The 27873-nt window shown below is 43.9% G+C and overlaps 1 protein-coding gene and 1 long non-coding RNA gene across 15 annotated transcripts in view; one reads left to right on the top strand and one right to left on the bottom strand.

Moving 5' to 3' along the window:
• LOC6525708 (ras GTPase-activating protein raskol) overlaps positions 1-27560 on the top strand; it is a 41662-nt gene extending 14102 nt beyond the window's left edge. For 2 of the 12 annotated variants that reach the window (XM_039377720.1, XM_039377722.1), the window contains 6 exons: positions 11961-12032; positions 22423-22543; positions 22616-22743; positions 22812-26345; positions 26414-26708; positions 26867-27560. In XM_039377720.1, the coding sequence (XP_039233654.1) occupies positions 11961-12032; positions 22423-22543; positions 22616-22743; positions 22812-26345; positions 26414-26708; positions 26867-27122 (4406 nt within the window). In that variant the 3' untranslated portion in view covers positions 27123-27560. Of the gene's footprint in view, positions 1-9981; positions 11015-11960; positions 12033-14045; positions 16713-22422; positions 22544-22615; positions 22744-22811; positions 26346-26413; positions 26709-26866 lie in introns of those variants that run through there. The other 10 variants (XM_039377721.1, XM_039377723.1, XM_015190951.3 and 7 more) reach the window with 7 other exon arrangements.
• On the bottom strand, positions 1916-22389 carry LOC120322420. 3 transcript variants are annotated; one of them, XR_005562220.2, is made up of 3 exons: positions 20658-22389; positions 2790-7398; positions 1916-2599 (listed from the first exon to the last, which is right to left on the bottom strand). It is a non-coding gene; the product is annotated as an uncharacterized LOC120322420 (long non-coding RNA). The 3 variants fall into 3 exon arrangements; XR_005562222.2 differs by having other exon boundaries at positions 1917-2599; positions 2790-6377; positions 20658-22387; XR_005562221.2 differs by having other exon boundaries at positions 1917-2599; positions 2790-6403; positions 20658-22387.
• Positions 27561-27873: the final 313 nt, after the last annotated feature.

The raw sequence follows: 27873 nt of genomic DNA on the forward strand, positions 1-27873 counted from the left end.
CCGGAAAGTCACGTTGTTGTTGTTGTTTTTGTTTTTTGTTACTTTATATTTTTTGGTTACTGTAAACCGTTTACGGCCATAATCGTATCCGGATTAGCCGTCTTTTTGTTTTCGCTTTGCCATCGAAGTATTTGGAACATGGCAACAAGGGAGGGGAAGTGGGGATTGGGGTGCCCATTTCCATTTGCTTGTTGGGTGGGGGGTGGGTGGTAGAGGGGGGTAATAAGGGAGCTTCTGGCCGTCTTGTTTGTTATTTGTTGTAAATACTGGTTGGTGTTGTCAGTTACTATTGTTGTTATTGCTGCAATCAGAAGCCGTTGACACACATTATAGGCAGGTTCAAATTTGTTGCTTCTACTTTGAGCACTGAGCAAAATTACAGGGCAATAGCTGCCAGCTAAAAATGGTAGTTCTGAATAGAAAATGTGTATCAACTAAAGGATTGCCAACTAGACTAAGAAACTCTTTTAAAATGCATAAAGCTAGCAGAAAATTAGACATTTATTAAAAAATTACAAATTTAATAGTTAGATGTTTGGTGTAAATATATTAGTTTAAACTTTGATACCTAACCAAAGGTAACTTAAGAGTGTAGTTTTGTGTTAATTTGAAAGCATATTTTCTTTTTAATTCAAATTGAGTGCAATGTCTTGAAGATTTCCCTCTGTGTACTTGCGCTCTATCAAAATTTCGAGGCCCATGCAAATCACACAAAAGTGTTAAGCCCGGCTTATTGACACAACTGCAACTGGAACTGCAACAGCAACACGAAATGCAACTGCAATTTCAGCTGTAAGCACAGCAGCAACAACAACAACATCAAGTTAAACGGCTTAACGGAAATCGAAACGAAATGCAATGAAAATAAAAGAAAAGCGGCCGAGCGAGCGAAAAGCGAAAAGAAAAATCCAACGCCAATTGACACCAATTAAATAATTTGATGCACATGACCCACATTTTATTTATACATGCATCTACTCGAACGCACTGCATGTGGAGTATACTATACTATACTATAGTATATTATTCAGAGCCAAGAACAAGTGCAACAAACTGCAGCAGCAACTGCAACATCAACAATTGTTGATAGCAACTGCACTTGCTGAATATTATACGAAAATAGCACTTCGCTTCTAAATTTGCATTCATCTAGCCCAGTGGCTATGTTTTCTTCTATGAATTTTGACTACTCTGTGAATGAAAATGAATGAATAGATATTCATAGATAGATATTCATAGATAGATATTCATAGATAGATATTCGCTAAATTAATAAACTGAGGTCAACAGCTTGTCAAATACGCTTTTATTGGCAGCCTTAAATGGAGCAGATTGAAACTGAGCTGAAAATAGTTGAAAGTGTCGAAAATGTAAACTGATTTGGTGAAATCGCACTAAAAATTATAGATATTGAAACTCTGCTTTTAAAAGTAACGAATGCAAGCTGAAGAACCCAAAGATATTGTGCTGCTTTGCGACTTGGTGAAGGCATTGCATAGTTGCTTTCGTAACCATATTTTGATGGTAAGTAGTTAAGTTTGTGGGGAAACCAGCGTTTGGCCCCCTAGGAAGTCGCTTTTGTTGGCAACAAAGTGTTTTGGCCATAGGTTTTCTCAGCAGTCGATCAAATTTGTGGCCATCATCTTTTGTTTGGCACTGTAACAAGGGAATTGTGTGTAATTGTTTGAGATCTTTGTGCTTTTTTTTTCTTGTTTTTGTTTCGACTATTTTGTTTTGTTTTTGCTTGCCCTTCTCTTTGCTGATGCTTTGTTGTCAGCTGATCTTCCACTTCCTCGCAGTTTCCTCCTCGCTTTTTCTCCCAGTTTCCCGCCGCCTTTCCCCCCCTCCCCCCGCCCATTTCAGCGGAGTTGTTGGAAACAAAGCTTCATATTTGCATTGGCTGAATGGCTGGAGGAGGGGCGGCGTTTTCGAGGGGGGCTGAATGGCAGGGGGCTGGCACATGTCACATTGGAGAGCTTTTTTTTGAGTTATTATTGCGAACAAGCTGCTGTTGGCAGTTGTAGTTGTTGTAGTTGTAGTTGTCGAGCCTATCCAACAAGATATATGTATATAGATACATATATATGTATTAATGGCTATATATCTCATTGTTGCGGGCGAAATTGCCAGACAATGCGATCCCCTTCCACTCAAAATGAAAAAAAAAACACGCAGTTGGTGTTTTTTGTTGCAAGCGGTACACCAAGAGAAAAAGTTCGTGGAAAACTACAAAGATAATATTTTATAAACTTCTTTGAAGTTAAAAAGAATCGCATTTTTATTACTTATTGCCACCACAAAACATAGACATGAAACATATTTATTTCTTTGACAAATATAAATAAATAAAATGCATTTATATTTATCTAATATTTTCATATAAATTAAACGATTTTTTCACTACTATACATTTCAAACTATTTGTTTTATGTGTACTAACTGCTGCTGTTAATTATATGCGCAAATAGTTAAAGTCAAATTAAAATGCATTGCAACGGGCGGCGGACGCTTGGAAATTGTTTTTTCAGTTTTTATCTGGTTGTGGCGCTGGTTTTGGCCAATTGCACTTGCTTTCGGCCACGATGATCTGCCCGATGCGCTGCAAGTACACAAATCATATCTATTTATCAAAGTGTTCTCTGAATGATGTTCAAAAGCCTTAAAAGCAATATAACAAATCAATGAATGTTACAAAAGTAATTGTACTTATTAATTATATATCTGTTACTATTCATACATTTATATTTCTGATTATAGTAACTTCTTTTTTGATACGAGAAGGGTATTACCGATTTGATTGCTTGAAGTTTTCCCTTCTTTTCCTTTCTTTACATGAGTGTTTTTGCATTTCCGTTGCTTTGAAGTTTCTGTTGATTTCGGGGCGCTGCTGAAAATTGAATAATTCGAGTCATAACTGTGGCGCAGAGTAGCAATAACAACAATTAGCGAAGCGGCACAGTTAGTAATTCATATATGTCATAAATCTATCTGTCTGTCGGCATTTTGCGTATCCGTAGCCGAGTTGTTTGTAAATGTATCTGTATCCGTAGCTGTAGCTGTCTCTGTATTTGTATCTTCCACTTGTCTATCCGTCCGCGGATTGCCACACATTTGAGAGATGTCGTCATCGCCGCACTGGCTAATGCACAAACGTATGGGATGTACAATCATCCGCTTTTCTGTGGCCCGGGACACGCCCCGATCTATATGGGATATATAGTGTATATATATATGTATGTATATGGTATAGTTGGTGTATGGTGTATGGTGTGTGTTGCATGGTGTATGGATATGGTGGCAATTGCTGCCAGCGAAACATCAAATTAACTCGATTGTATAATCAAGTGGCGGCAGCAAGCTAATCGTTGTGCTGGATGAGTGATAAAGCAGATGATGATGGATCATGCGGCTTCATTTGCAGACCGAAACTAAGGTCATGAGAAAACCCTTCATTTTCTTGGCTGATTGTCTCTATAACAATAATTAAGATTTTCCTTACATAAATCAGTAAATTGTAATTGAAATTGTTTAAAACACATTACGAAGACAACGCGTCATATTGATACATATGTCTGCCTTTTCTCGATGCAAATTTTCGTATTTTCCGAATCAGTTCCCAATATTTGTTGTTACTGTGGCCACACATGTAAACACGATCGAAACGATCCCGCTGATTTTGTTTATATTTTGACGAGCAGAAACGAAATTTTTCGGTACGCTTGATTTGTTTACATCGGGCGAGAAATTTGTTTATTTCGCACCTTGAGATGCGTTTGAAATCATTTCCAAAAATACACCCAAGTTTTCATTTTCCTAAGCTCTCTCTACGCTACTCTAAATTTAGCAAGTCTCGCAGGGGAAAAAAAAAAACAAGAGAAGAAATTGGAAAAATAATCGCACGAACAACTAAACAAAACTACAGGCATGAAAAGGAAAAGCGCGAGCAACAAGTTCACACAGTTCTGGTAATAAAATGGCAGCAGAAATGGCCAGAAATTATATGAGCTCCATAAGTCCCTGCTCTATACTACCCCTCTCTTTCCCTCTCTTTCTCTCTCTGTCTCGCTCGCACCTCTGTTCTTCTCTCACTCGCACTGCAGGGCGAAAAAAGCATTAAAACGGTTAAAATCGCTTGATGTATTTCAACATGGTCAACAATGTTGTGGCCTGTCTGCTGGAGATGGCCCATTGGGTGCTACTTAGTCCACGAAAGAGGCCGCAATTGGGGCTGAGAAAGAGAGGGAAGATAGACACTGCGCGAAAAGGGACTCAGGAACTCAAGAACTTCTCAATAGTAAAGCATTTGAAAGAACAAACTTCTAGTATGCATCATATACATACTGATATTCAAACGTAATATAATAAAGATGTAATCTTTACAGATTTACTTACATTAGATTTACTTACATTAAATATAATATACAGAATATTATTTAGAAGCCTTAGGATTTTTTCTCTCTGCACTAAGACAATGAGCTTGCCGCTCTTTCATTTCTGTTTGCCCCGCAAATAATTTACATAATATGCAACACAACAACACATGTTGACACGAATATATCGGTTGAGCCGAGGGGGGGTCTAGATTTGGAGGGGAAAGGGGAAAGGGGGGGAGCCAAAGTAGGGGCTACTACGCCTTAAGTTCATCGTGTGAAAATTGCGTTGTCTCCGCCATACAACACCATTTCCCAGTTGTGTTGTGAAAGGAAAGTGGCTCAAACAGCCGTCGCATGCTGATGATGACGGCTTCTAACGGTGTTTAAGTTCTATAGTTCTATCGTTCTATAGTTCCATAGTTCTATAGTTCTATCGTTCTATAGTTCTATCGTTCTATAGTTCCATAGTTCCATAGTTCTTTGGGTCCCCAGTCATTTGGGGGAAGTGTACAACAGTAGATTAGCAAGTGCACAGATAATCGCTGGAATCTGGGAAGCTCTCTTTTATGAGCTCATTTGCAGCTACTAATTGCGCGCAAATTACCAGAAATAAACACAATTTCCCTTTGCGATAATATCAGCATGATCAATATGCAAAGGCAGTTGTTTCATTTACTTTGATACTAAAGTAAAACATAGTACTGATATGCTAGAGCTTTGTTTGAGTTCATTTTGGGAAGTTGGAAGAACTCTTTCATCGAAGTTAGATGCTCCCACGATATTTGCTGAATTTCTCGCTGCTCGGATCTGCGATGAAAATCATTCCCGCTCACGTATTATACCTCTAACATGAACTCCCTTTATTGGGATTGAGATACGTAGTACGTACCCCCCCTCCATTCCCCGCCCGCAGTCCACTTTATTTATCTGATCACTTCAAATAAGAAACCGCGAATATCCGTCGAAAATACGAAAACGTGCCTTCAATGACAACCGGACGAGAGAGCAACAACAATTTCACTTTTTCGTTGTTGTTACTTCGTTGTGGTTGGTTGGTAATTTAATTTGACTGTGGATCAACGACCACGACCCCCGCCCTTCACCCCTCCCCCCTCGCCAAACCTCTGACCTGGTCAGAAGAGTTTACCTAGTTGTTGTTTGCAATAATCATCATCATCATTAGATTGCCATTGTTCTCAATGAATCACAAACTCACACAACAAACGCCCACCCCTCTGGAAATCACCCGAAAAAAAATGGGTGGATTACTCTATACTCTATACACTGTGCCAAAAACAGATGTACAAGCACTTGCTTCTCAGCGTTATTCTGGGAACTTGTTTTTATGGCGAAGCTTTGCCATAAGTGATGGGATTACTAGAAACGCCTTTTATTAAGCCATATTTGCAGTTTAATACTTTGAAGACATGTTTTCACTTCTTTGCCATTTTGGGTGCAGTTCATTTGAATACTTTATGTGCAAATTATGCAGATTGTGGATGGTATCATATAGAAAACATGCTAACCTATCTACATCATCAGTTTTATAAAGTTGTACGATTTTCTTGAAGAAAGATACATTGTACATACAAATGTTGAGAAGCAGCTTGTCAGGCGAACCTTATGGTCATTTTCCTGGAACATTAACACTTTTCCGCAGCACTTTTCATTCAGAAGTGGTTTTACCGCCTCCCCCTTTCTCCATTGTCTTCATCGCCAGTTGATTTTTCCGCGTATCCGAACTCGGGGTATCTTGTATCTTGTATCTGTATCTGCTGCTGCATCTTTTCCCTGGCACATTTCATTTATCATTTATCATTCCTCGGTGCGTGGCTCCAAAAGAATATTTGTGTGCCCGTCCGTCTGTCTTTCTGTTTGTCTGTCTGTCTGTCTGTGTCGCAATTATCGCCGCAATCATTGTGGTCCATTTTGATCTCATCTCATCACTATAACGTCAATTACGCCGCGACTTCAATTCGCCGTTTGCCCCGCCAAATGGCTAAACTGAAAATGGCAGAAAAAAAACGAACCTGGAAAATGAAAATGTTGATGAAGACGAACGGGCCACTCAAAAGAAAAAAAAGAAGATGAAAGAAATGCCATAATAGAAATCTAAGATCTCTGCCTTTTGCCTTATTTTATGTATTTTTTTTTTGTATTTTCTGTGCCGATGTTGTAGTCACTTTAGTTACTGTACCCTGTACTTCAGTACTTTTGTACTTGTGTACTTCTGTCTGATGCTGATCTCTCAACTGACTGATTTGCGCAGAGGGAAATGACCTGGGGACCGGTGCACACGAAGCCCACGGCCCTTTTTTTCATTCAATTCCAATACACAAGTTGTATGGCTACCCAGTCCCCAGTCCCCAGTCCATTGTCCACGATCCATGAACCCGCCACTCGGAAAGACAGCTATCTAAAATTTCACACAGTGTACTTCTGTTTGCAAGTGATTTAAAAAGATGCATTGCTGATACTACACCTTTTTATGCAGTAGTTGGCAGTGAAACAACTTTATTATTTGGGAATAAAATACATGACAGATACCAGCATATATTATTTAAGGGTTAGGATTACTAAGTTATTTTCAAAAGTGGTAAAGTCTCCTGATAGCTGAAACATTTTGTAATCGATTTAAATACGATCGTATCTATAAAAGATCTTAATATGTTAGAAGCCGTATGAATACACTAAGCAAAATAAGAGTGCCTGTTTCGCTTGCATAACCCAAGTGCGATCGAAACACCGGTTTCGCTCTGATGGCATTCAACCGTGTTCAGCCGTTGACTTTGGCGATCATCGTCGCCATGGTGTTCTATGCGACAAAAGATGAATAGATGGAAAGTTTCCCACGTCCCCGCGACGAGGGCAGCCACATCAGAGTGCCTATTATAAGGCGATACTCATTATAATATATATTAGCCGTAAACCTAATGAGCTTTAGCTTTGGCTATGACTGCCACTCGCAATTGTGTGGGACCTTGCTTCCAGGCGGTTTTCAACTTCTCCGGAACGGAACCATTATCTGCCCAAAAAAAAAAAAAAATAGAAAAAAAAAATAAGTATAAATGAACAAAGAGAATCGGCAGCGAATTCTCAAGAATGGGTGTACCTCTTCACCAGGCATAAAAAAGTTTTGCAACATAAATGAACTCTAAGAGTTAGGAAGTGTGTATTTAAATGCCATTTAAACTAAATTGTAATAGATTATTCCTATGGCACTTGGAATGTTGTCCATGAAAGGGAAAAGTATTAATCTAATTTCTCGGGATTTGGTGTGTAGGAAATGGATGATGTACCCTTGGCTGTGGATCATGCATCTTCCGCTGGATCTGGGTTTTGTTCTTTACACCTCGACAGCCGAGATTTTACCTTTCGTGGCTTATCACCTGGCCCTCCTGCACCTCCAACCCCCCCGCCCTCTTCGAGCCATGATGTGTAGTAATATATGTACATATGCATGCACTTTTCGAGAGATACTTGCATTGCTGCATATATAATCAGTTGCGTTGAGTCTGGGCAAAGTCTATGATTGGATTGACGTTGTTGGCTGATGTTTGAGCTTGTTGTTGCTGCTGATGTTGTTGTTGTTGTTGTTGCCAACGTCATCGACGTGCAAAAATGCATCTCTGCCAAATTATTCATTATGCGGGCCCGCTACGCCCTCAAAAACAATAAATAAAAAATATCAAAAAAGTAAAAAAAGAAAACCCCAAACAACGTAAATAAAGCAAACACATTGTGACGCCAACGCCGGCTGCATTAATCAGCAAAAAATCACACAAAAAAAAAAATACAGAAAAAGAAATGAAAAAAAGGAGAAAAAAAGCAGGGAATCACATGGAGAAAAAAGAGCTTTCAGCTTGAAGCGTTGCATGCTGCCTTTATATGGCGCATCCGTTGCAGTTGCCGCTTTTGTTTGGAGTTTTTCTCTTTTTCCCATATAAAAACATCATCACTCGCCGGCGGAATGAAAAAAGGGAAGCGGAGTGGGAGTGCGACTCATGTGACCATATTGTGCAGTATACTATAGTATAGTATAGTATGTGTATAGTATGTGTATAGTATGCCATATATGGCATATCGAATTCTGAGCACTTCTGGCCATTGGCTTGCACTTCCGCTTAAATGGAAGGTGCAAGGTGGAAGGAAGGTGGACAAAAGAGAGTCTGTCTGCCCGTTCTGGACGCACAGGTGCCAACGTGGGCGACTCGCTCGAGTAAGCAGAGATACAAGCCTGCACTCGCAGAAAATCCATTGACTCGAGGTCGTAAATTAAAGAGAAAGTGTATTTTTAGGTTCTGAGTAGTAGTATCTCAACTGTAAACTATCAACTAGTATCAACTAGTATCAACTATCAAGTTGTACTTAGCTGGCTGCCCAAACGAACACCACATTTCTGTCAGTGTAGCAGGGAAAAGAGAGGCAGCTAGAGAACAGCTGCTGCGTGTCTGTATCTGTGTCTGTGTCGCTACCGTTGGAGAAAGTAATGAAAAAATAGTCAAGTCTCTGTGGCGAAATTTATGTTTATCACCAGAGCACGCACACAAAAAATTTCAACTAGAAAAATACGATGGTTAGCAGGCAGTTTTCTTTTCGGCCACGCAGCAGCAACTGAAAGCAGTTATGGAAAAATTATTTTAATAACAATAAAACTAAAAAGAAAATAAAACGAAAATAAAAACGCGAAACGCACGCAAGAGGAAAATCCAGTAATGGAAATCAGCAAACCACAAAATTGAGGCCTAGAATTCACACCGCCGTTCAAACAAAACCCCATTTTTGGTTTTTCTCTTTCGTTATTTTTTGTTTTTTTTTTTACTTTGTGGCATTTTCAAATGGGGAAAATGCAAAAGGCGAACTAGAGAAAGCCGTAGCTCCTCAATCATTACAGATTTTTAACGCCTTGGGCTGATTGCATACATTATGTGTGCTGGCGCTTTAATTGGCCTGCATTTATCGATTGGCGCCTTAATTAAGAGGAAAAGAGGAAAACTCTGGCTGCAAAGTCGAGCTATCTGCCAGATAAATGTCATTTGTAACTATATTATTCATATTATTATAAAAGAATTAGAACAAAGTGGTGTGGTGTACACTTATAATAATAGTTTCATATGAGTTGCAGACTTTGTAATAACAATCTTGTGTGGGCTGCATAACTTATAGTCTCTCTTCTGCGGATTTCTCTAGTTCTCTCTCTCTCTCTCTCTACTGTCTCTCTCTCTCTCTCGATCAGATGTGGAAAACCCCCACCCACTGAAAAAAAAGCACCCACAGCTGCTCACACATAAACAAACATTTCGATTCCGTTTCGTACCAATACTGCAACACCGAAAGCCAACGAGCGTAAAATTGAACAAGTTAAAAGGAAAATTTAAGCCAAAACACTGAAGGCTAACACACACACATGCATGTATGTGTGTGTGTGTGTGTGTGCAATATTATTTATATGTTTTCCTTTGTTGCGCAGTCGCGCGTGTGCAAAAGAACGGAAAGCCACTTGGAAAAATTAGCTGAACCACATTTAGAGACCCAAAAAAAGTGGCAGTCGTAGGAGCCTTTAGATTATTATTATTATTATTAATAATATTATTTCCTCGCTTTAGAGGGCGGTAAAAACCGGTAGGGGTGCGCTTACAGGGGCCAACACGCCATGACCATAAATCTTAATTGCCGACGCAGGCAAGCGAAACCGAGCCAAGTTAAGCCAAGTCGATGTCAGATGGTTTGGGCCAAAAGGAAAAACGGAAAACAGCCCTGTGTGTTAGCCGAAAAAAGTGGGGATGGATGTCCAAGATCAGTGATCATATATGTGCTGCATTAATGTGAAAAGCAAACCTTTAAAACCTTTAAATTTAATGGATTTTTTACGCTAGCGTGTGAATGGTGTTCGCTTAATTGAAATAGAAACTTTGTTCTTAAAATTCGAAACTCCTTTAAACGAAACTCCTTTAAACGAAACTCCTTTCAATGCCATTAACCAAGCCAGGCCAATGTGTTTCATCCCTCGCGAGTGTTGTGATCTGAAATTTATACCCTGCCCCTTTGTCGCACAGGAAACCATGTCAAGGTTAAGCACTAAAAACTAAAAAAAAAAAAAATAATATATACATAATAAAATTAACAAAACTACGACGGCAACGGAAACCAAAAATCTGCAAAGGCAACTTTAGCAAGGATACCAAATAGAAAAGCAGCTAACCAAATCAGAATGAATTGCGGTGCTTTGCGAGCAATTAGCGACGAGGTGCAAATGCAGACGGCCAACTCGACGACTCCGCAGCAGAGGAAGATGCACTCCATGCCCCGTACTGCCCCCCAGAATTCCCAGAACACGCAGCAATCGCAGCACTCGCAGCACTCCACACCAAATCCAGCAACGCGAGCCATGGATCATCATCAGCAGCAGCAACAGCAGCAGCCACCAACTTCGGCTATGCGGAGGAGCACAATGCCACGGGGTCGGGGATTGGCCTCCTGTTTGAGGGGCGAGCGGGATGACGCACCCACTCCGCCCATTCACGGAACGATGAACACCGATGTGGAGATACTCCAAGCGCTGCAGCTGATGAAGGGCGGCGAGCAGGAGCGGATTGCTGGCACGGCATCGGGTGCATCCACTCTGGAGGCCACGGGCAGGAGTAAGTAATACTATCACTAGTGCTGGGTAACAAATTACGTAAAATCTTTAAGGATAAGTTAAATATGTGTGTGTAAAGTTGGCACTAAGTTGGAATTCCTTGAATTTCCGTATATTAAATATTGCATTGTATACTTCTTGACACCTGACTAAAATATTTGTATATTTATGAGCGAGGATATAGTTAAAGTAGAGCTTTAAATGCGTAAAGAAAACTCTTGAGTCAGAAAACTAAATGATTCAGCTGTATATTCATATCGGAGAAGCCCCACAGTTTTATTTTATCTGTCATCACATAACTGCCCAAGAGGATGAATGGATAGCTGGATGGATGGATGGAAGACGGATGTGACATCATCGAGAATGAGAATGACAATTCACAATCATCACTGGATTGGTTGGGCAGTTGGGCAGTTCATCAGTTCGTCAGTTCGGCCATTTCGCTTTGAAGTCAATTGTGTGGCGGCATAATTTACAGTTGCACAGTTACGACCGATGACCCGCGCAAAGTAGATAATAATGCAGTGTTTGGTTGGGAAAAAAAAGTGTCAACGGCACACTCATAATCACCATAATAACGCCTTGCTCTGGGAACCCAGGGGGTTTCTAAAGACCAGAGATCCCAGAGACACAGACAGTGAGCACCAACTCCTGGGTCACCTACAACAATTGCTCAATTTACGAGCGTGCCCCACATTGTCATCACTTGCGACCATTTGCGATGTCTACTCGTGGCAATTGTATCTCGCTGTATTTCATATTTTGCATTAATTGAAGTGAATTTTACGGCACCAGCTCAAAGGTCAGGCCATGTAAATGGGTCGCGTTTTTTTGCAAAACAAAACACCCAACAAAACATCTAGTATTAAGACGTCTCTGGCATTTGCATTTAACACAACTAATCCATTTCAACCTCTTTTTTTCTTTTTTTTTTCCAATACTTACAGGTGAGTACAAGTCGAAGACACTGCCTCGCATACATTTCGATACGGCGCTAAACGATACATCGCTGAACGAAGGTAACAACACAAAGTGCCCGATTGTTCGATTGATTCCCTTTCAGAGTGATGAATGATTGAGTGAATGACTGACTGAGTGAGTGACTGACTGAGTGAGTGACTATGTCAAGCAACTTACTCATGCATTATCCGTATCTCAATGTCGTGACATTGTTTCTGTTTCTGTGCCTACTTCTGCAACTGATTCCCCCCTCGATTTCCATGTGGCGCTTAGAACGCTTTTGCAGTGGACAGCCGGATAGAGACCTAGAAACCCACAAATGCAAATACTTTTGCCGGCTCAGCGCAATCCGATCTGCTCGGAACTTATCAGCAATTGCTGGACATTATCACTTCATGGGCGACACTTTACTCTATGCATTCTGACGCCTGGGGGTTCTCAAAACTTGTATATAATATGGGAAGCACATAACCCTCAAATTATGTGCTTCTATTTCCGGAATTCCATAATATTAACGAAAAAGAATGCAAACTGCAATTGCAAACAATTTTACTTTCGTGTCTTGCAAAATTGAGTATTCTAAAACCACTTAAAAGTTGGTAATTATGTGCCACTTAAAGGCAACCAGTTTTAAAACGTTTCATAAATATTTATACATACCATGCAATTGAGTTAGCTATTAGCACCTTTAAGTTTTTGTAAACAAACTGGTTGTATTGTTAAAGTCTAAGACTTTGGTTTAACTTGATTTACTTTCCAGAGCTTAAAGAATGCTAGTACATGATTATTTAAAAAAATATATATTTTTCACAATTTTCTTTATAAAATTAAACTGCCTGCATAAATCGCGGCGTTTTAAGATGATCTACTGCGTAGATTCTACTGTAATGTTTCGAATTCTACACGCACGTTTCTACTTGACATGGCAGGTATTCTACACAGCCCGAAAAGTATGCAGTGCTTCATGGATTACCCCGTTCTCTATTTGCATAACTCTCCGAATAAGAAGTAGTAAATGCATTTAGGGGAATTCCAATCCCTATATGAGTAACGGAATTTCAAGAGACAGGACGTGGCTTATATAACGATCGCTTGGCCAGGGGTTGAAAGTTGAAAAGTAAAGCAGAAAACTCCCTCTCACACAGTTCATTGTGCCCCTATGCTAATGTAATGCCCATGGAAATGCGCATGAAAATGGTTACTTTCGAGCCGCTCGTAAACAAGTCTTCCGTTTTTCGTTGCGGCGAAGGAGGTGAACGTGTCACATAAAACCCCATAGTCACGCACTTCCGCAGTGAACAAAAACGGAAAGAAACAAAAAAAAAAAAAAACACAATAATAAAATAAAATAAAGGCAAAGACCGAACCAAGCGTTACGACGGCTGCTACGAGTGGGTTGTTGCGGGGGGAGGGTGGTGCTCGGTTGGTGTTCCCCTAATTTGTATTATGCCTTGCCCGACTGCCCAACTAGCGCCTAACACACACTCACACACATACACCCACAGTTGAGGTAGGAAAATAGGATTACTTAGTGTGCTCCAAAGCGTAGATGGTACATACATGTCGTGTCATAAAAATGATAGCTTAATTAATAACTAATGGGAATTCATTAAAATTTTCTGTTTTTATTTTCATATATATATATATATATATTTTATATATTGTTATATATTCTACATAGTACATTAGGAACACATTCTAATTAAACTTTTTTTATATTGTAAAATTTGGTTTATTGCTGCAGTAGCTATCATTTTCACCGCTGCTGTGGCATTGTTGTAGCCCTGCGCATGTGCAGCCCTCGATGGGCAGCGCTGTCGACTGACGATCGTCGGCTGCTGTTTTTTGCCTTTTCGCATTCGCGATCAGCCGCTGTGTGAAAAACGTTGTGTATTGACATTTAACACTAAGAACTAGGCGTTTAATTAGAGCAAAATTGTGAAAAGGGATGACTTCCCACATAGATCACGATCATGGCTTGAAAATCGATTAATCGATAGCGAGCGACACAAAAGCCGAAAAGTATCGCGCCGCAGCAAACATCGGTGCGCGCTGCGCAAATGTTTTGTACATCGCTAGATCAGATCGATTTTTGAGTTCGGGTGGAGTGGACGGAACGGAACGGAGCGGCGCCGGCGTTTGTTTAAATCGCCCCGTTTATTTTTATTGTTGTTTTTAGTTTCGCTGTCGCGTGCGTCGGTTTTAACTATGTTATTGCATTGTTTATATCCTGCGCTGCATAAATATTACCTCCTTTGCCTTGTTTGCTGAGCTACACATCTATTTTTTTTTTTTAATAATTGTTAAAGCTAGTGCTGTTTTTGTTAAAGTGTTTTTTCCCCTAATTCCAACAACAACAACAACAACAACCTAAAAACGCATTCCTGCACACGAAGGAGAAAAAAGATGCGTGTGCGTGTGTATTAGTGCAGACTCTCTGCGCTGCGGTTGTGTCTGTGCGTGCGTGCGTGTGTGTGTATGCTGCAACTGAATACCAAAATTAACCAACCAACAACAAAAAGAAACCAAGAGTAGTACAAAAAATAAAGATAAATAAAGAAAAAACTTAACCAAGCGACAATGTGGTGCGAAAAGGCGATAAAGTAACAGCAAAAACAAAGCGTGAAGAAAGAGAAAAAACGCGGAAATGCAGTTGAGCGCATAATTTTTGTAAGCCAAGCGACAAACGCACACTGCAACAACAGCAAACAACAGCAACAAAAATAACTTAAAGGCGAAGCGAGAGGGGAAGTAAATAAAATTCAAGAAGTAAAAACAGAAGCATCAGCGAAAAAGAGAAAGAAGTAGAAGTACTAGAAGAAGAAGAAGCAGCAGCCGCAGCAGCAGCAGCGTCAACAAACACAAATACAAAATATACCTGCGTGTGCTCCCTCTCCCTATCTCTTGCTCGCTCTCTCTCACTCTGCAAATGTGTGTGTGTGCCATGCTCTCGAAACTACACTGAGCGAAAAATAACAAAATGTTGCAGGCCGCCAGCAGCACAACAACAGCAGCAGTGGGAAATACAGTAGACACAGGAAACAGTGAAAGCCCCATAATAGCGACGCCCGAGGAAAAATCCCAAAGACGACGCTCCACATTCTATGTACCACTGGTAATAGAAGACGAAGAGGAGACCCAAAAGGATACGTCCACAGATCATCTGGTACAAAAGTCGTCGAGCAATACCAGCCTAAGTAGCAATAGTAATTCGCTAACGAATTCCGAAACGAAATCATCGAAAAGCTATAGTCTGCGCAAATCGAGTTCGGTGAAAAGCGGCGTGGCCAAGGTTAGTGCACTATTCGAGCGGAAAACCCCAACGAAAATGTCGCCACCTTGCGGCTTCAATTGGAGCATCAGTGGCAGCGAGAATACGGCCCAATACTCCGACACCGATGAGGATGAGGAGAACTCCACGGAGGCGCGTCATCGCGAACAGCTGCTCAAGTCCCTGCCCACCGGCAATAACAATGCCACCACCACCGCATCCCCCTCGAAACTGAAGCGATATGGCATCGTACTGAACGTCATCAGTTTGAATGGCAGCGATAACGAACAGTCCTCGTTGGGTAGTAATAGTAATGGTGGTAGTAGTACCATGCCAACGATGCCCATCATGCCAAACAGCCAGAATATACCAAATACGGCTGCGCCCAGGACTCATTTCAATGAGGAGAACGACATTGTCCTGGCCACGCCCCCGCCGCCCAAACAGCAGGCATTATCCGCCGCCCATGAGTCGAATGACTACGATGATGATTCAGAGATAAGTCGCATGCAGACGAACACCTCGACGCCCATAAAGCTAATGAAATCGCGATCGCGAACCAATATACTGGCCGTACCGCTGCCGTCGGTGGAGCGCGGTTTGGCCACAAACACAACGGCCAATAATAACAATGGTAACAGTAATGGTAATACCAGTAATACTACCACAACAACAACGACGACGACACTGATTACACTTCGTGCAAAATCGAAGACCCTGCCGCAAAATCTATCGCCTTCAGTTGTTTTACGCGAGGCAGCCGCACTGGATGAACTGGAGAAGAAGCGGGAAAAGTATCAGGAGAAGCAGGAAAAGCGGGAAAAGCTGCAGGAGAAACAGCGTCAGCTGTTCGGCGGCAGTACGGCCAGTCAGATAGCGAGCTCATCGCCCTACAAGCTGCAGAACAGCTGTTCGGCCACCTCGATACTCACGCACAGTTTCCCACCGAAGAACCTCTTTCTACTCAAGTCCACACCCAAACTGACAACGGATATCGCCGCCGCCACGCCCACAAATACCTCGACGATCTGTTCGCCGCCCAAGAAATCGCTGAGCTTCATCCGACGTGCCCACTCCACCAAAGTGGCACGCAGCAATTCGCTGCTCAAACCAAATCAGGCTGGCCTTCTGGGTTCGGGCAGTGGATCCAACGGAGGACTCGGAGTCCATCAGGGCGTCATGCAGGGAGCATTGTCCACCAGCTGTGCTGGCGACAACTCCAGCAACAATGGCAGTTGGGGCAAACACTTCTATCAGCCGTACGATGTGTGTCCCTTGAGTCTGGATGAGCTCAACTGCTATTTCCAGGCGGATCAGTGCGAGAAACTGATCTGCGAACGTTTCAAGATCAGGGATCTGGCCATACACATGGCATCCGCATCCGCATCCGCAACTGGAGCAGATCTCTCTGTGACCACAGAGCATGAGACAACGACAACGGCGGAGGACGATGCGGGACATCATTCTGGTACGTCGATTTCCCCCCACCAAAAAAGAGAAAAAAAAGTACCGAATTCTTTGTGTCTGCTCAATGGGCAGGCAGCAAGTACTACATAAGTATTTCCTGTGGCAAACAACCGAAAAACAACCCCTTGCGATCCCATATACCATTCCATTTCATTTCGATCCGATCGAGCAAACTCCGTTTGTATCGAGCAACGGCGATCGCATTTGGTATTCCCCTATCTGCGCAGGGTCACGATAAGATAAGACATAACCCGCGCCCCTCGATCACAGTACGGGCCAAAGTTATAGGTCAACAATAGCTAACTCTATCCGAAGAACTGAGAAACAGAAATCTACGACAAAGGTGTGAGGAACTCATTTACAGTTCTTATTTCCCACTAACAAGATCACTTCTAAGGATCAAAAGCGAAACCCTTAACTAGAATCACTTGGTTCTAGATCTAATAGATCTCAAAGATAACCCTTTCCTAGAAGATCTCAAGTAGAAAATAATATTGTTTTCTATAAGCAATGATACTTGTTATTGGTATAATATAGTTATATTTGTTGATAGTGATAACACTTCCTTTTAGCATCACTTTATGTCGAATGTTTGCTATTACTGTCCAGTACTATCCAGTAAATATTGCCCCATGATCCAGATCTATTAACTCAAGTACAAAACATATAACAAAGTGTCTATTAGGGGTGATAATGGCTAATATAAAAACTCCACAACACAATGTTATGCTTGTGAATTACAACTTTTATTGTGGGTACCTTTAATTTTATGGGCAGATGTTTCAAGGGCTATTATTATGACCGCAGCTGTGCCACTGCCACTGTTACTGCCCCCTTCTCTTTTCTTCATGTGTTCTTCACACTTTCGGGCGGCTCTTATTAAGCCTTCCTGTGCGTTTCTTTTGCGACGTTTGCCATCATCATCAAGCCTGCCAGCTACTTTATTTACACACGATCGGAGGTGAACCCTCCCTCCTCCCCCAATCAACGCCACCATGTACATAATACATATACATATATATATACTATATATATTTATGTGCGCCCAAGTGTATGTATTCTTTTGGAACGTAGCCCAATTGTGTGGCTCAATTGTAGCTCAATTTGATGGCCCTGGAGGGCAGTGAAGCGTCGCACTATGGGCTTCACAGCAGTGCACAGCAAATGAAGAATATTGAATGATATCAAGTTACAGAACAAATATTAGACTACGCTGAATGACATTCTATATTAATTATATGATTTTTTTTTCGATATTTATTTAATTCTGACCCACTTGTTAACTTGTGATTTGGCTTTCTTGCGGTGTAGTTTCTGAACTGAACCCCGAGATAAACCGATTCGAAAGTGATTGGAGTGTGGTACATAAATAAAGTATCTCTATCCTGGCCTCTTGCATTCTGATTTGGTATTCCAGGAACGCCATTGGTGTATTTTCCAACTAGTGACGACTTCTTGAATTATTCCCGCTGCGCTGGCCATTGAATCGGAATCAGTTTTCTATACTTGGAACGCCGCCAGGAAGCCCATTGCATTTCAATGAGTTCGAAAGAGAGAGGATACCGTTAAATGCCCGATCGATTCGCATTAACGCCGCCGCAGAAGTGTGACCAATTCGATTTGTGATCATTTAAATCGTGGTCCCACTGTGCGGCGTCGTTTCTGTTTGCTTGTTTTTATTTTCCACTCCCCCCCTCCTCCGCTTCTCTCCCTCTGCTGCCCTTCCATTCTCTCTGGCTACAATTTCAATTTCGTTGCTTTTTTTCTGGACTGTTGCTATTTTATTATGATTCACACACACCCGCACAAGAAACCAGTTTTTTTTTTTTTTTTTTTTTTCGTTTTGGAAGCCAGAAGAGAGATAGCGAGAGAGCGAGTGAGAGAGATGGGAGAATGAGAATGCCAAACAAACGAACCGCTTTATTTTAAAACTCAAATTGTTGCTGCCATTTTTCGCTGATGCACTGCAAATAATTGGTATTAATTTGAGGATAGTTCGAGAAAATGAGCAAACAAATTGTGGCTGAAATACTTGCAATTATGTTAAATCATCTTCAATGATTGTGTGCCAAACAATTTACGAAATCCAAATTGTGTTGTAATTTTTAATGCCTTACGAATTTTTGTGTTACATGCGAGGGCATATTAACTGACTTTTTGCTGATTCTGTTAATAGAGTTACGCTTCTTGGCTATACAAATGTCTATTATTTCTCAGAAGAACCAAATTTGTAATGCTACGAAATGCGAGTTCATATTCAAATGTAAACTTTGTACGCACATTTCCCAAAAATAGAGTTTCGAAACACACATGTGCATCGCGTTCAAGTGCCGCCCAGTCCACTTCAAGTGGTCAGCAAACATGGAGATAGTGTTTGCTGTTGTTTCGCTCAGTGTAGTTGTAGTTGCAGTTCAGTTGCATTTTATTTGTAATGTGATAAGGCGCAAACGCTTTCGTAACTAACGACTTAACCCAAGGCGGTTTCCATTTTTCGTCGATAAAGCGGCAGCGACGATGGAAATGAAATGAAAATAGACAAGTCCAAAAGGAATATACATATATTTATGATTTGAAGAGCGTGCGCTGCTCAAATATGAAGTTGCTTCATTATTGATCGACCCCTTATCGCTAAAAAAGAAAAGACTGCGACTCCATGGTCCCATAGATCGTATATCACATATCACTCAGCCGAGAACTGTTGACATTTTCAAGAAATACGACAAGAAGAGTAGAGAAGCGAAACAAAGCAAAGTTGAGATAAAGATACTGTGGCCATTTATCTGCCACGATCGTTGGTTGGTTATTCGGTTGGTTTAGCTAGTTCCATTTATCACTGCGCTACACTGACGGATCGTGAGATAGTGAGTGATCACTGTACGCATTTTCCACTTTCCACACGGTGCCTTTAGCTTTTGCTTTGGTTTACTTAACGCGTCGATAATTGAGCGCTGACCTTATCGCACAGTTAGCATCTGCCCAAGGGGCCCAAGATACACATATCCGATCCAGTTCGATCGATCACCATTTCGCTCGCTGGCCAGTGAAAGCGAACCTCTCTCTTTTGACCCCCCACCTCCCCTCCCCCCAACGATCCGTTTTAAGCCGTTTTAATTGCATCGCTGTCTCAAGACCCCGAAATCTAAAAACAAAGAATTTGGTGATGCAGTGACTCAAGCGATGAGCAATATTCGTAAATGCGTAGTCAGCATCAGCATTTCAGCATCAGCATCATTACGATCATGAACCCGCTGTCTCGGAGGTCCGGTCATCTGGCCAAAAATTACCAAATTATTACACACTCTCCGGGGATTTGGTGTAATATACTAGACCTGATCTCCGCTGACTTCATCGCACTATATATGCGATTGGCCCACCTTTATTGCCCCAAATGGCGTTTGCCATTGGATTTGGGTTTCATTGGATTTTGTGGAGATGTAGAAATGTAGAAACAGACAATCTCGGTTGTATCTTCCAATAGAGAGACAGCGACTTAATCAGTTCTTGAACTCTGGTCTACATTAGTTATAAATGGGATTAATGGGCGGGTCATCAGTAAAACGGCAGTTCAAACCCATTGAAATGCTTAGGAAGTACAATAATTACTTTCTTTATGAAGCAGAAATGTTCGAGTAATTGCAGCTTGTTTCTACAGAAATTTGATAAGCCAAGTTGCCCTAGATTGATGTGGAAAGTTTGTGAGGAGAAAAAAATCATGTTTATGCAGAGTATAGATTAATTTGAAAGTGCTGAGATAGCAACCTATCCTAGTTTCCTTTAATTAAAAAACACATTTCTTCACGGAGTGCGTGTTCTTTGCTAAACTTTTGTTTTGTTTTTGTTTTCTGCTAGCCAGATTTGCGTGCCTATTCTAGATTTGGCATTAATCTGGGGGCGTGGAACACCCACCGACTACAAAATTGGTATAAATGCGCCGTTTTCGACTCACCTTTTTATTCATTTATGGTTTATCGCTTTGAATTTGATGCTTCTTCGCTGTGGCTGTTTGCTTTGCACGCCAGGCGGTGAGATTAAGATGATGATACAGATGATACAGTTGCTCATCAACGAGTTTTGATCTTATATAGGAATATTTCATAATTTTTTGTGCTCGCTATTTTCCATTTTGTATTAATAATAGAATAGTTGTGTGTCTCTGAATGCCAAACATGACACAATTTGCTCTGCCCCATCTTCTCGGTTGGTTTGTTGTACTTTTTGAATGAATGACAAATCGTGCTGTTTGCATCTGGTGGTCGTGGTGGTCGTGGTGGTGCTGGTGGTGGCCATTGAAATGAATCAACCTGGAAATGCGGAAGGCAGCCCTTTTGGACACCAAACGAAACTGATGGGCGGAGAGTAGCCCATAAAACATGGAACTGCCCGTTTTTGTTTTCCCGATGCCTCTTTTGCATGCCATCAGATAAAGAAATGATGTTTGCTCTCCCCCGATGAGTCAGAATGATGGGATATGGCACCACGGTATGGTTCCACCTCCGTTCCACCCAACTCACCAACTCTATACACACGATATATTCCCCCTATTTTTCATGGCTAACTTTGTAGGTGGCCTGCCTTCGACAAGGTCGCTTTGTTTTTGGGCTCGTTCTTCATTTTCCTCTTGGCTGTGAGGGCGGCTTTGTGAGGAGGAGAAGATGAGATGCCCTCGTGGAAACTGGTTTCTGCTTCCCGGATTCTGAGCTCAGTTTCAGCTACTGTTGCACTGCGGAAAACACGATTTTAAGGCGCAATTCTCTCTATTTCCCTCGATTAATTTAGTATATTAGCAACACGTAAAATAGTGAATAGAAATTATAGAATATTATGGGTTTAAATGTGGAAAAGATACTTTTATAACAAGAGATCTCTTTATCTGGCATATATGGTGATGAATTTATTATTGTGAATATCCCGTTCAATGTTGATTTTAAATGGATAAATAAATACAAAAATAAAATACAAAAAATTCAACGCTAAGTTGCTATTCCTGTTATTCCAAACTAAATTATCGAAGAGGATAATAAAGTAAATGTGTCATGGTTTATAGGTACAATGAGGAATACTTAGAAAACAGGTCTGATAACCTGAATTCGGATCATCTGGTTCGTGTCATTTGGTTCTATTTTCTGAGTTCTGTGCTGAGTGTACTCGCTTAGCATCTTGCCACGGTAATGAGGCACATGACTGATGAATCATACCTACCTGCCCCTTCCGCTGCTGTTGCTGCCACTGAGCTTGCCTCTCCTTGCCTCAGTTTCCATGTCTTCGGGCTGCTCCGGCTGTTGTTATTTTTTGCGGCAGGTGATGCGGCGATGTTGATGGCTCTCCGGAGCTGGGATAAAAATGTATTTCAGCAGCAGCTGCTCCTTTTCTTTTGTTCGACAGGCGAAAACCAGTTTCAAGTCTTCCAAAAATGAGAAAAAATAAATAAAAACGTTCTACAACCGATTCATGCCAAAGTGTGGTGGCCGTTTTTGTTATGCGGGACGGGATTGCAGAGGAATGTGCGGGTGAAGTTGTGTGAGATGGGATGGGAATTCATCATTTGGGGATTAAAATACTTGCCGAGCTCAATATGAATCTGAATCTGAATGTGAATGTGAATCACCTGAAAGAAAGAAGGTCAATGAAATGTGCTCGAGATGAGAAATTCGAGTTGGCACTTGTGAGATAATCCCTTCTAATGCCCATATCCTTCGCTTCCTTCTTTGCAGATACGTCCTATGAGAAGGCGTGCCGCCGTGGATCAGCGCCCACCACGCCCATTTTGGGCAGCAAACAGCACCAGACGGAGCACAATGCCACCTCGCGTTTCACCAACTTCTTTTCCAAAAAGTAAGTCGCTCACGTAGTGTGCATTTAAGATCCGGAAACTAATCATATGCTATCGTTTTTTCCGTGCAACAGATCCAATCCCCTCAAGCGGACCAAGTCGGTGACCAAGCTGGAGCGGACCAAGCGCGGATCCGGCGGACTGAGGGGCTCCCGCTCGCACGAGAGTCTGCTGTCCAGTCACGCCGTCATGTCCACCATAGGTGAGTTCTCCATAATGCTGTAGTTATTGTTCTCAATTCTGAAACCATTTTCTTCTCTGCTCCGCCAGATCTCTCCTGCACTGGGGCGGTGGGCGTGGCGCCGGTGCACCAGTCGGTCCTGGGACGTCGTCACTGCTTCCAGGTACGGGGCGGGCCTCGTGGCGAGCGGTACTACTCGTGCGGATCGCGCCAGGAGCGTGACCTTTGGATCTACTCGCTGCGCAAGTCGATCGCACCGAATGCAGAGCACACACGTCGCACGGACAACTCACTGAAGATGTGGGTGTACGAGGCGAAGAATCTGCCGCCCAAGAAGCGATACTTTTGTGAACTGCAACTGGACAAGACCCTGTACGGCCGGACTTCGGTGAAGCTGCAAACGGATCTGCTGTTTTGGGGAGAGCACTTTGATTTTCCCGACATACCCGAGATTAATGTGATCACCGTTAACGTATTCCGTGAGGTGGACAAGAAGAAGAAGCGGGACAAGTACCAGTTCGTGGGATCGGTGAAGATACCCGTGCACGATGTCACCTCCAGATTGCCCTGCGAGCAATGGTATCCCATACTGAGCGACAAGGCGGGCGACAGTCTGGGCAGGACCTCGGGCGGCGGCGGCAGTGGGTCCAAGGATAAGGAGCAGTTGCCCACGTTGAGGATTAAGTGCCGCTTCCAGAGCACCGACATCCTGCCCATCAATGTGTACGCCAACTTTTTGGCCTACCTCAAGGAGAACTACAAGCGCGTGTGCGAGACCCTGGAGCCGGTGATCGGCGTCAAGGCGAAGGAGGACATTGGACAGGCACTGGTGCTGCTGATGCACGCACAGGGATTGGCGGGCGCCTTCCTCACCGATGTGGTGGCCCTCGATCTGCTGCGAGTGGGCGATCAGAGGCTTACGTTCAGGGGCAACTCGTTGGCCACCAAGAGCATGGAGGCATTCCTCAAGCTGACGGGCGAACAGTATCTGCAGGACACACTATCCGCGCCCATAAACGAGCTGATTCAGTCGGAGAGGGACTGCGAGGTGGATCCCACCAAGACGAGCGGCACGTCGGCGGGTTCGCTGCAGCGACAGCAGGCCGCATTGCGTGGCGCCGTGCGAGGGGCGTGGCAGTGCATCTTTGAATCGCACAAGCATTTCCCCGCCCAGCTGCGCAATTGCTTTGCCACGTTCCGGGAGCGCTTGCAACAGCTGGGCCGTCAGGATATGGCCGACAACCTGATCTCGGCGAGCATTTTCCTGCGCTTCCTGTGCCCGGCCATCCTATCGCCGTCGCTCTTCAACATCACCAGCGAACTGCCCTCGGCACGGGCCACCCGCAATCTCACACTGGTGGCCAAGACGCTGCAAACGCTGGCGAACTTCACCCGCTTCCAGGGCAAGGAGAACTTTATGGAGTTTCTCAACGATTTTCTCGAACAGGAGGCCGCTCGCATGCAACAGTTTCTGGAGATTATATCCACGCGACCGGAGCATCCGGCTCCGGACTCGATTCTCGATTGGGCCGGGTACATTGACCAGGGCAAACAGTTGTCCATACTACACAGCTTGCTCAGCGAGAGCCTGGCCAAGCTGCCGGAGGCCAGGCAGCACGAGCTGGATCCGTTGCAGCACATTCTGGATGAGATCAGCCGAGCCAAAGAGCACGGCATGGGCACAGCACTGCCGGGCGGATATTTGCCGGCCACCTCATCCACGCACTCGATAGCCAGCGAGAATCAGGAGAATCGCAATCCGGGATCCTCGGGCTCGCACGTCGGCTCCAACTCGGAGCAGTTACTGCCACAACAAAGCCAGTTGGCCCAGCCGCAGCATGCGATTGTCAGTAAACCATTGTCTGCGGAGCGCGGCATCATGAGAGGAGTACTTACGCCCAATTCGCTGGAGAAGAATATCTTTAGATACAATGATCCCACGGTTAATGGCTTGTTGCAGCAGCAGCAACAACAACAACAACAGCAGCAGCAGCAACAACAGCAACAGCAGCATCAGCAGCTGCAACAACATGGCCACCAGCAACAGCCGCACCACCAACATCCCCTCCAGCTGCTCTCCAATTCACAAACCTCCATTGCCGGCAACCAATATATGAGTTCGCCGGGCGGCCTGCAGCATGCCCAATCGCAGACCTCGATGGCATCCTCATCGCTCAATGGCAGCAGCAGCAATCTGCTGCATGGCCACCAGCAACATGCCCATCACCCGCAGCAACTGCATCCACATCACTGCCCGCCGGCGCCACAGACCAGTGCATCCAGCACAATGGAGCGCATGGATCGGATGAACTATCCGTATATGGCGCACAATGGCAATGACTACGAGGCCGGCACGCCATCGAGCACTCGCTCCAGGACACTGCCGCGGAATGGTAATCCCAATGCCAATGGCAACGTTGGTAGCAGCAACAATAACCAGAGCGGCAGCTACGATGACATGCACGGGGAATTCCAAATCCAGATCTCCGGGTTCGATACGAGCAGTGCCTTTGTCTGCAAGTCGCCCACACCGATGATGAAATCCAGTTTGGGACCAGCGGGTGCCGGACGAAGCCACCACAAACTGAATTTGGGCATACCCGATCACTCAGGTGGCTATGTGCGGGGTAACAATCTGAATCCCAACTCGAATATGCCCAAGAACTTGGAGGATCTCGACGATCTGTTCAAGTACGCCGAGGAGCACGACGTGGCGGAACCAGCAAACCATCACCATCACAGCCAAGGTCAGCAGAACCATCAGAGTCACCTGAAACCCGCCGCCGTTGCCGGCAAGGAGCAGCTGTCAGCGAAAAGCAGTCACTGCAGCTCTGGCTACCAGAGCATCTCCACGAATCCCTCGCCCTCGCAGTCCTCCAGTCCCGTGGAGAGCCAGCTGAAGGCCGCGATGGGCAGTCACAATGCGCCGCTGGCCTTCAAGAATCCCTCCTATCAGCTCCAGCCCCAAACTGGCTCGTCCAGATCATCGGCTCAAAGTAATCCCCACCAACAGCAGCAGCAGCAGCAGCAGCAGCAACAGCAACAGCAGTTTGGCAGCCGCTTGAAACCCATTGGTGGTGGACTGGTGGCCGCCAGGGCGGCTTTCCTCAATAGTGGCGGAGCCTTGGAGGCGGCCACTCTGACGCCCAGCTCCTCGGACGAACAGCTCTCGGCGGACAATTACTTCAGTTATGCAGCGGCGGCAGCTGCTGGAGCGGGTATTGCCACCAAATTGGAGGCTCAGCGCTCGCTCAGCGGCGGCAGCAGCTCCTCCACCTCAGCATCTGCGTCCACCTCGAATCTGGGCAAGAGCGGCGGCTCATCCGCCTACGGGCGACTGAATGGACCGCTCAAGCGTGAGGATGTCTACGGCAGTGGCTACGGCGGCAGCAGTGGAAATGTGGGCTATGGCTTGTCCACCTCCAGTGCCGCCGGACACCATCAACATCCCCACCAGCAGCAACAGAATCCGATGCAGCAACAGCAGAGGGAACGGGATCAGGAACTGAAGCAGTATGCCGGCAGTGTGGCGGGCAGCGTGGGCTCGGCCACATCAGCGGCACAGAGGCGCCTGAGCTTGGACTCGGCGCGCACGCTCTCCGACAGCAGCACGGATACAGAGGGTGAGTGGGACATATCCGTGTGAATGTACCTAGAACGTAGCTAACTTGAGATGCATTTTTGGTTGCAGGACACTGCAACCAGTTGCAGGAGGGCAAGCGACGCAGGCAGTTGCGCAGCAGTGGCGGCAGCGGCGGAGGAGGTGCCGGTTCGGAACAGGGACTGGGCAAGAGCTATGACCAGAACGGAGAGATCCAGCTGCTGCAACAGACGCTGGACACGCTCTGCCACACGCTGGACCGGGATGAGGCCGAGCTTCGCGACTCCAGCGACGAGCTGTTCGGCCTGCAGCGTCAAGCGGGCAGCAATGGAGCGAACAATCTCAGCATGCAGTCGGAGTCCACAATGCGCAGCATCATCGACAGGTGTGAATTGCAATCGATTTAAGACGCAAGCGATGTAGCCAAAATAGATGTTTTGTTAATGCTTAATCAGCTTTGCTTTGAATACGCACTAATTTTGGCCGCACGACTGCCTAAATAATTGGCATGGACCCATACTTCAGGGGTAAACCTAATTAAAGTTTCTTTCAATCCTCCTGCAGACTCATCACCATGGAGGAGGAGCTGCGTCGCGAGCAGCTGAAGATGTCGCTGGCGCTGTCGCACAAGCAGCGCGTGATCGAGGAGCAGGGCCAGCAGATCGCGGCACTGGATGCGGCCAACAGCCGGCTGCTGAGTGCCCTGACCGCCCTGCGCCAGCGGTACGAGACCCAGCAGCAACAGCAACAGCAGCAGCAGCAGCACCAAGCACCACCAAAGACCCAGAAGCCACAGTGAGCGGATGGGGGGCAGAGAGAAGAAGGGGGAGGAATGGAGGGAGACTAAGGAGGATTAGGAGGTGACCGCGACCGAACCCAAAACCGAAAACCTAGCATACCTAGCATACTGACGGTGGTCATCGTTGTTGCGCTGGACACCGTCGCGGTTCTGTCTTAAGGATACCTTTTTGTTTATTTTTTTTTAGATATTTTTTTTGTATGCTACATAAATTATAAAATATATATACTACATGTTTAATATATAACTATGCATAACATATACACATTATACATAATTTCTCAATCTATGTTTAAAACCAACAAAATGTGAAAACGCAAAACGCAACTGCAAAGGCAGCAAGATAAACCCCTGAAGATCGGAGCATGGAAGTGAAGAAGAAACCGGAACAAGTTAAGATAATGAATAAAATTATAACCAAAGTTAGACAAAAATTTACGACTTGGCTTACTTATTTCTTATTATTTTGAATAAATATTTGCTGCTTGCATGTAGAATTTGGTGTCACAAATGTAACTTACACGAAAACTACTTCGACAGTGTAGATAAGCAAAACAGCACTTTTTTTACATTCGATATAATGGATATTTAGTGAAGTTCCATGTAAAATGTATAAACAGTGATCTTTAATAAATCCGGATGTAGAGGGCGCTTTTTTGTGGGATATACCTAAAGTTAGATGGAGCCAGCAGTCTTAAAACAACATTTTGTTTTTGATAATCAAACATTTTAAAAGAGTTTAATCTTTAAA

The sequence above is a fragment of the Drosophila yakuba genome, chromosome X, assembly GCF_016746365.2.
Source record: "Drosophila yakuba strain Tai18E2 chromosome X, Prin_Dyak_Tai18E2_2.1, whole genome shotgun sequence".
Taxonomy (NCBI): Eukaryota; Metazoa; Arthropoda; class Insecta; order Diptera; family Drosophilidae; genus Drosophila; species Drosophila yakuba.